Here is a 10,398-nt window from a genome sequence, read left to right as displayed (position 1 = left end):
CATAATAGTATTTGATAATATTATAACAGACTATTGATAAAAACTACGATTTCTCATTGGTGTATTTGGTCTTTCGTGAAATACACAGAATTCGATTATTTAAAATCGAGGTCACGTTGAGCCGTCGAGTGCCATATCGACATATTATTGCTAATTGCTACTTACTATCTTTTATAGTAGTTACTAGTGTTACTACAATGGCACAGAACGTATTACTGCTTAGTGCTTACAGGCTATTTAAGCCGAAGACGACAATTTTTTAAAGACGAAACGAAATAGCAATTTTTTTATGTTGTTCGACACAAAAATAATGTTCGAGGTTTTTAAATTTAAATTATAAAAACCTTAAATTCGAAGTTCGAATACGATACGATGTGAAACAATATCGATATTGAAAGAGTTCAAAATGAACCGCAACCGAAGTTGAGTTTTTGTATAAGCAAATACTATAAACGGCAATACTAAACATTTATATAGTTGGCGACATTGCGATCAATTTCACTAATGATTTCCAATGAAAAATCCCATTCAAAAATGGAAATATATAACATATTGTGTTGTGAGCAGAATATGAATAGGCAACCACTAGAGAAATTGATCGCCACAGCCCACAGACCATGGTGTGTTCGAAAAATTTGAAGAATTCTTCGTATTTTCGTATATGGTATTTGTTATTACTTATTAGATTATTATGACATTATTTTATCATATTTGTAGAGGATCGTGGAAGAAGGAATCACTAAAACCCGCGTTGACCGTAAACATGATCTGCACATGCAAAGCACAGAGACGGTTAGGTCTATAAAATATATTAATTAATAACGAAATTTACATACTGAATTCAGTATTCAGTATTACATTAACTTAGTCATACCAATAGTTACAGTGGCGCAATAAGGCGAGCGGGGGGGTGTCCCAGGATTAAAACTCGCCCAATCTTTTTCTAGTTATATTCATTACTCAAGTATCGTAAAATATTGTTGACGAATGACGAAATATTTTAAAACTGCTTTGAAAATTGAATAATGTATTTTCCATGTTATACCAGATATCGAGAATTAGCGTTGATTATATAATTATCAAATGTTATTTGAACTTCCAGTAAACGGTGAAGTAGCTAGGTAGGGACGTAAACGTAATTCTTAGAATATTTTATTATCGTTTTGTGATGTCGGGCCGGCAGCCTGCTGTATTATTGGGTATCGTCTTATCATTTGTCTTCGAATACAAGATTGTTATTGTAAATTTAAGCATTAAATTAATTTTAATATAACACTCTTGGCTTGCCATTAAACCTAATCCCAATAAGTCCATACATACAATGTTCACTTTATACTTATACCATTCCATTTGTCCTAATATTTAATTACATAACATAACATCCTTGTTCCCACATATGACACAGTTAGACACTTAGGAGCTAGGAGTTAGGACTTAACTTGGATAAACGCCTGGCCAGGAATAACTATATCCGTATTAAACTATTAAGAGACTTACCTTAAACGCCCATCTTCGCAGGCTACGTTCTTTACTCGTAAATAATAAATATTCCGGACTTAATTTTACTAAGTGCCACTAGTGGGTGGCTTCTTATCCCATGTACTCGTGTTATTATAGCTCTTAGCATATATTATTTCGGAAAAAAAATGTGATACTCAGTTAAATCGTTTCTACTTTATTCCTTTGATAATCTTATTACAATTAAAAATTTAGGTAGCAGTCCTAAGAGTTTTCTTACAAGAAAATTACTACTTATAAAGGAAAGGGTATTGTAATCAGGTATGAATTTATAATGAAGCTATGTTGATGTTCTTGGAGAAATAGTATTGTCAGGAGTCAGTACACACACCCTCACTCCCAAAAAAGACCAAAATACGCCACTGGATAGTTAGATCTGATAGGTACGAATAATTGCTGAATGCCGATAAGTTGATATCTATATCAGTTTGTAAAATACTAGCTACTTAATTAATAAAAAAATTGTGACAAGCTATTTATCCTGTAGAGTAAGAATATAAATATAATTTATCTACAAATAGTATCTGGTATATGGCTGTAGGGGGGGGGGGTGGATGAATTGGAAAAAATATCCCCACCAAAACTCAAATATAATATTAATTAATTAGGTATTCTAGATCAGTTTTAGTTAACTTCACGCATTTCATATATTAATGAAAGTGAAATAGGTGCTATACAAATGAAAAATAATAACAACTAACAACATAAAAAATACATTAAAATCTTTTGAACTTCTTATTGTATATTGAGTAAAAAAAAAAAAAAATACAGGGCAATGGTTTATTAAATTTAATACTCAACAATATAATAACAAAATTACAGTGAATTAACAATTTGTAATACCAAATGATTTTGATATTTACCCTTTAAAAAATTAAAAACCTGATTACCGTTAAACTCTAAATAAACCTTCGACTAATTAAACTACAATGATTCTATTCTCTCCCCCCCCCTCAGTAAAGAGTTAAACGGTTTATTGTTTGAGTGAAATAAAAAATACATAATATATAATATCTAAGTTCAAATTGTAAAATTTAATTTACTCTATCTATATAAAACTGTCAAAATGTTTTGAATATTATGTACATCACGTCTAGTCAATATCCTGTAAATATTATGAGTTTATAATAAATTACATTTATAAATTTATGGTAATTGCAAAGATATACCATTATAGAATTTATAAAATATTTAACTACAAAGTAGATACTCAAAACACTTAACAACATGTCAACATAGGTGATTCATGAGGCGTAAAACACTCATTATTTATAAAAACTATTTAATTTTTTCAAATTTTTTTTCTTCAAAATTTTAGATCTATGCTGTTCTAAAACTATATACATTTTTAATATTTTTCACCCTTATATTAGGTAAACCACTATCAACTATTGATTTTTAAATGGCAACCTATATTAAAAATATCATAAATTAATAAGGCTATTTTTTAAATAAATTTTCATTTTTCGTTAATCCGTTGACGAGATATAGTTTTCCAAAGTTGGATGGTTTTGTGGTTGTGTTTGTGTATACAGCGGCATCAGCGATTGGGAGTTTTGTACTCTAACCTAAGTTGTGCCCCAAAATAGGTAAACATATTTATACAGGACAAACACCACCCCAAAACCATCCAACTTTGAGAGACTATAACTCATCAACGGATTAACGAAAAATAAAAATTTAAATGTGAAAATTTATTAAAAAAATAGTCTTATTAATTTATGATATTTTTAATATAGGTTGCTATTTAAAAATCAAAAGTTGATAGTGGTTTACCTAATAAATATAAGGGTGAAAAATATTAAAAATGTATATAGGTTTAGAACATTATGTATCTAAAATTTTGAAAAAAAAAAAATTTAAAAAAGTAAAGTTTTTATAAATAATGAGTGTTTTTACGCCTCATGAATCACCCTGTATGATTACCAAACCATTTATCATTATCTACATAAATAATTAGACGTTGTATTACTGAAATATTAACAAATGAAAAACTAATATTAATTTAAAAAAAGCTAAGGTTCTTTATTTTATTTAACGATGGTTATAAAGATGTAAAGATGAAACTGTTTGTAAAATTATTATAATTGCTGCGTTAATCCCAAACGCTTAACTACTGCTAACTGTGCCCTTGCTGAATCTCTCAATGAAAATATATGTAATAGTTCCTTTTCAGACTTGGATAAAGGTACAGCTTTTTCCAAACATTCAACAGCTTCTTCTAATTTTCCTCTGCAACAGTTATCATAAATTACCATGCATATAAATTATAAATAATGGGTAAACTTTTTAAATAGAGGTTTTTAATGCAGTAAATAATTGATAATAGATGGCAATAATCAAAATTATAATCATTCAAACTATTGAATAATAATTGAAAAATATGTTGTTTCATATGCTATCTAAACAAATTTTCTGTAAATATTATAAACAAATTTCTACTTCATTTTATAATAAACAACAATCAATTAACGTTATGACATAATTCGTTAATAAAGAACAACTTCAAGTTTGTTCAGGCAAGCAAATAACCTAACCCTGATCTATATAAGTATATATTTTAAGTGTATTTTTTATGCACAGCAATACTAAATAGCAGGCATATAGATAGTTGTCTTGATACTGGTGACATAAGGGTATTGCTTAACTGTCACCATCAAAAACTAGTTGCTACTGACTGTATTTCTCAACTTTAATGGAGTATATTATGTAACATCAAGAAAATAGATGTTTATTCCGTGTTCTCAATCATCTAGGCGAGAAGGTTTTGAATACTAAGTCAAAGTATATAATTGTTATGATTGTCCAGGTAAGAACAAAGAAAAATGCAAGTTCTGATGATTTTTGCAACAATTTGAAAATATGGCATAAAGATATGATGTATATTTTTGCATATCAATTAAAAACTTATGATTTCCAATAATATTAAAATAAAACAAATTGAAGTAATTTTAGAAGCTGCTACATTGGATATTGGTCCCCAGTAAAACTTATAACATATTTATGATACATAACTTATTTAAAGGTGTAAAAATATTTGTAGGCAACTAAAAAAAATATAGGAAGCATGATATTATACCCATTAATAAAAAACAGGCGTGTCAGCAGAATAGATCTGTGCATTAAGTATTCCCCAGACATATAATAAATTAGTGAATCATGAATTCTTTATTAATGCCCCAATGTGTTTAGGGTATAAATTATCGTTTATTCCAAGACTGGAGCACACATGTACCAATGATAGGAGAAATACGCGAGTTAGCTGATATGCTTGTTTAATTAGTCACGATTATAACTACAAATCTATAGTATGATCTCCACAAAAACTGATGGTACCTTACATTCTTTTTCCATAAAATTGTATTAAACAATTTTAACTATAGATAAATCAGCAAATGTATAAAAATATCTTACGTTTGAATATAAAGTGTTCCCAATGTTTCATAAGCATAATCACATTTTGGGTCAACTTTTATAGCCTGTTCGAGGAAGGTGAATGCTTCGGTGATCGAACTTTTCCATGATAATACAACCAATGCTAAAAAATTATGAACATTTTTACAGTTGGCATTGTATATTTTTTAATGACAATTAAATATTTTAAGAACATAAAAATTTAAGAACCTCTGTGTACTAATAAAGTAGCATTTTCTGGATATATTTCATACACCTTTTTGAATAACAAATCTGCCTCTTCATATGCTCCTTTTTCTGTCAAAGCCTTCAAATACATTTTAAAAATTACTTAATATACTGAAAAAAAGTAATATTGATTGTTACTTGTGCATATAGGGTGTAACTTTCAGCAAAGTCTGGATATTTAATAACAAATCCTTTTAACTTGTTTAGGAATTTTTCAGTGTCCAATTCATTAGATGTGTGTTTTGCATGAAGATATTGAGCATAACAACATTGAACATTTGATAAAATAAATTTAGGATTTAATTCCACAGCTCGTTTAAAGTCTTCAACTGCTTTCTCGCTATTCATTTCTAATAAATAAATCTAAAAAAGACATTCTCGTCATATGTATCTGTCATAAATTTATCTCTAATATTTTAATGAAATAATAATTATTACTTGAGCTCGATGGTGAAATACTTCTGAACTATTGGGATCAATATTTTCTGCACGTTTTAAATCTTCATAAGATTTTTCCACTTGTTCTTGTTGATGGTAAACTGATGCTCGTTTGATTAAGGAATTAATTACCAACTATTAGCACATAACTTAACATTACTACAATTATCCGAACAATGAATAGCTATACAAATATAGGGCATTATGTTACATTATTATACAGCATTAAATATTATGTTATTTAGACCTTAGAAAAAATACAAAATAATTTATAAGTATCTTGAATTAAACTGTTTGGGTTTATAAATATAAAAAATATAAGTTTCCTAACAATTGAAATTATAGAAAATTACATCATATAAAAACCTTATACATTTAAATTTCAAACATAAAAGAAGGAAAAAACTTAGTTTGAATTTCAGCGTTCTTTTTTTTGTGCTTATTAGTTTGTAAATTTTGTGTCACCTAAATAGTAGTTCAATTGCTATGAATTATATTATATTATATTATAGCAGCAGAATATAAAATATGATCTGTGATATGGAAATTTAGAACCACATTTTGTTGCTTTGAAAATGTTAGAAACACAGATCCACAAAACATGCACAACTGTCTACTGCTCATCGCAATGTTTGCTCATTTGTTGTATAATCTTAAAACACTATAACCAGAGGCGGATTTCCCATTAGGCATTGTAGGCAGCTGCCAAGGGCGGCAAATTTTGTAGTGTTTTATTAAAAAACATCAAACATATAGTACATTGTATATGATATTCAGTATACCAATCTATTTTGGTGCATTATAATTTATAGTCATTACCTGTAAATATTATAGTAAACAATTTTATAGAAAACAGTTTTTGATAATACTATATATTTTAACACGTTGGTATAGTCCACCCAGAGTCCGCATGGGTCATAATAATATATAAAGCAACAATGGTTTTATTATTCTTATCGGGGATCGAATTCGCGCGTCGTCGTAATTTCGATAAAAATAAATACTCACACTGCCACACTATATTACTAATTAGACATACGACAATTCTATGTTGTTATTATGAACTCAGAAAGTCAGAACTGTAACGAATAATGATAATAATAATCAAAAATTTGGTATTATAAAAATAAAGTTTTTTATTATAAAAAATATTGTAAATTGTAGCGTTTTACTTAATGCTCCTAACAATGGTTAAAGTTTTATTTTATTATTGATGAATGATGGTTTATAATTAATAAAAATTATCATTGTAGGTTTTTATTCAAATTCAGTGAACAACCATTGTCATTTTTTTCAAAGTAGGCTAAATAACTTCAGGCGAAAAAAATAGTCTAAAAATTAAAATGGATGTCCACAACTATTGTCTATATATTAAATATTTAGAGTAGGTATTTTGGAGGGGTATTGTAGCTTTTTCACCTATTATAGGAGCGACAAATTGTTGGTGCCTATAGCCGTAAAAAAGATAAATCCGCCTCTGACTATAACTAAGATAAGATATCTGATATTATTTAGATATAGTTGAAAAATATTGTTATTAAAGTAGAACATGTTGAGTGCAAAATTGTTTTTCAAATGAAACAAACCCATATACACAAATAGCACTAAAGACAATTCATAATAAAATCTAAAACTTTGCAAAATGTCTCAAAAAAAGTTTGTTGTTAGTATAGTGTGTACTTGAAACACATCTGTACCTTGGAAAGCATTGGGTGTTAGTGTAGCATGTGCTACGCTACACTAATACCAACATTGTGTTAAGAATTCCAGAAAAAAAGATGCAAATGCATCAAAATCTGAGTCCTAATATTCAATATTAAAATTACAAAATAAGAAGTATTAAATATAAAAAAGACAGTACATCTCTGTTTGATAGAAATTAGAAACTATGAATATGTTTAGGGTGTTATATTTTTATACCTTATTTGGAACTCCTGATGATTCTATGACAGCAGTGAGATGTTCAACCCCAGATGCATAGTTTCCGCGTAGTATTGAAAAAGTGGCGAGCAGATTTAACGCCAAGGTTCGACGAATTAAACTATTATCAGTCTTATTCAATTCTTCTTTACAAGCATCCTCAATTTGTTCATAGGTTTTATCTTTGAGACATTTTAATGCCAATTCTAAACCAGTACTAAATAAGTACAGTAAAAAATGTAAGTAGTAACACATGTTTTTATAAAAGTATAATACAAAAATTATCATAATTTATAATTTAAAACCAACTCACTTTACTTCTGATTTCATTAATGTTTGAGGAAATTCATCATTAAAAGGATCTTCACTGAATGACTTCAAATAATTTTCAATAAATATTTTAGTGGGCAAATTGAAAGCATTGTGTTTTACGTACTCTTCTAAGTTCTGCTTACCTAAATGTACATTTATATATTAATGTAAATATCGCATGTTTAAGCAAAGCCATTTTTAACAAATATTTTATATTTTTTGAGCGGTTGGTTTTTAAGTTATATCTTCTTAGTTATTACATAATTCAATCATATATTATTATAATTGGTGATAATTTATTTAAACAATATTGTATATGTATCTAAAGAACTAAGAAGATATCAGCTTATTTTTCTCTTCTTTCTGACCCATGTGTAACATAGCACAGATAACATTCACAATAATGATTACAATCATAAATCATAATAATTTCTAAAATTAGAGTGAAATGACCACTTATTATACTTTATTTTCAAAGTGAGATATGAGTATCTTAAAATTATCATACCTTGTTTTAAAATTAATAAAATATAATAAAAAGTCTATAAGATCTTCTAGATAATAATCTAACCTTAAATATTATTTAATTTTAGAAAATATTATGATTGTTATCATTATTCTGAACATAAAAGTTGCTATGTTGCACTAGGGTTAGAGAGAAACAAAAAAAAATGAACTGACGTCCACTTAATAACTAAATATTAATAAACAAAATTGTACCTAATAGTTATTTTTTAAACCATTTATTTGAATATGCCTAAAATTGTAAAACATTCTTATTTTTTATTATCTTATAATATTATAATCTTACCCAAACTTTTAATTACACCATCTGCAAACATTATATCTGTTTGGTTTTTAAACTCATCCAACATTACAACAGCTGTGATATCTTCTAAAGCTAGTTTATAATTTCCTAATTCTGAAAGAGCTCTAGCTCTTCGGGATAATGCTTTTTTGTAAGATGGTACTAAGGCTAAGGCTTTGTCGCAGTCAGCCACACAATTCTCATAATCGTTCTAAAAATAGATTGAAGAATTAATTTAAATTTGTTTGAAATAATTGTTAGTTGATAAATAATTTTCATTACCAATTTATTATAGGCAGCGGCTCGGTTTTGATACACAGTGGACAAAAGTCCTTTCTCAGACAGTGGACATATTGACAAGGCTTGTGTGTAAAACGTGATGGCAGAATCATAATTTTGTTTTGAAAACTCTGCATTCCCCTGCTTTTTAAATTCTTCAACTTGTTCAGAAGGAGTCTGTACAAATACATTCGAACAAAAATTAAATTTGTATCAACAATAATAATTAACAATCAACATAATTGTTCATACAATATTTTGAGTTATATGATTTAATATTTGTAACAAAAATGTAGGTAATAAGATAAATAGACTAACCGGTTTGTTAACTTTGACTGTATTGGAATCAATTCCGTTAGTCTTGAGTTGGTTTAGAGTGGCATTATTTCCGTCGATGTCCCGATTTTTGGCTGTTGGCTCATGAGGTAGCCGATTCTTATTATTCGATTTTGAGTAAAAATAATAAGTTGCTCCCAAGCCCACAGCGAAACACGGTACGCAGACGGCCAAACTGAACTTCCAGTTGGACAGAAAACTCAACGACGAATTTGTGGAATCGGACATGGCGATGTTATTATGACACAACTTCCAGCGGACACCACTCGAATTTTTTTACCACAACGAACACATGTTTGATGAATTAAAATTTATCAAGCAGCCACTGCCGTGCACACGGTTGTTGAAATTTTGGTAAAATTTTTATTTTCAAAAAATAATGGTACAAAAAATAAATATATAAATAAATAAAACAACAAAGGGCCAGGCAATATTCGAGTGTAAGTACCGCCGCGGCAAAAAAAAAAATTAATCGCGATTAGCGAAAACAATAAATCATTATGGAGACGAAAAATTGTTAGAGCCTTGTGTAGTTGTGTGGCAAGAGTACCGCTGCAGTAGTTGCCACTGCCCTTATCTGCTTATCAGCGGCGCGGAGCAATGATGTAAAGTTGATAGTGGAAACCTCACGTTCAATTTACGGACTACTTGAATCTCATTGGACGTGGATTCCATGGATATTGTATAAACAAGAAAATTTGGCGCCAAACATTAGCTATTTGAACATAGTGGATACTGGATACTCTTTAAACAGACACACTTAGAAAAAAAAACACATTTAACTTAGGGTTCCCAACCGAAGCGATGGCCGATGGGCTCAATGAGGAAAATTGTATACGTATTAGTTCCGTACCAATTCATGTTGAAAGGTTACTATACCTACTCCAATACAAATCTACACTCAAAGCTGGTGCGGTTACTTTTTAAATAACTTATTTCTAACTTAACTAGTTAGTCTTAATTCATATAGGAGTCCGAAAAACAAACAGATGCTATGTACACAGGCTCATAATCTCTAGCCCCGCCCCCCTAAAGTCAGAAAGTTTTACAATAAAAACTTCGTATTCCGAATCCCAATGATGAGTTCTTCATGATGGATTCGTAGTTTAGTATTGATATATTTATATATCATGTATATTATTACT

The 10,398-nt window shown here is 28.9% G+C and overlaps 1 protein-coding gene across 1 annotated transcript; it reads right to left on the bottom strand.

The window, feature by feature from the left end:
• Positions 1-3,518: 3,518 nt before the first annotated feature.
• On the bottom strand, positions 3,519-9,805 carry Tom70 (translocase of outer membrane 70). Its single transcript, XM_089225932.1, has 10 exons — positions 9,236-9,805; positions 8,921-9,094; positions 8,642-8,849; positions 7,832-7,973; positions 7,519-7,735; positions 5,599-5,733; positions 5,299-5,523; positions 5,143-5,239; positions 4,933-5,056; positions 3,519-3,750 (listed from the first exon to the last, which is right to left on the bottom strand). Exons 1-10 carry the CDS (start codon positions 9,479-9,481, stop codon positions 3,600-3,602), a joined length of 1,719 nt encoding a protein of 572 aa, XP_089082058.1. The 5' UTR covers positions 9,482-9,805; the 3' UTR covers positions 3,519-3,599.
• Positions 9,806-10,398: the final 593 nt, after the last annotated feature.

The sequence above is a fragment of the Diuraphis noxia genome, unplaced genomic scaffold, assembly GCF_037042655.1.
Source record: "Diuraphis noxia isolate RWA-SAM2 unplaced genomic scaffold, SU_Dnox_SAM2 contig0004, whole genome shotgun sequence".
In the NCBI taxonomy this organism is placed as follows: domain Eukaryota; kingdom Metazoa; phylum Arthropoda; class Insecta; order Hemiptera; family Aphididae; genus Diuraphis; species Diuraphis noxia.
Note: the sequence above shows the minus strand (reverse complement) of the source record. Positions and strands in the feature narration are given on the sequence as shown.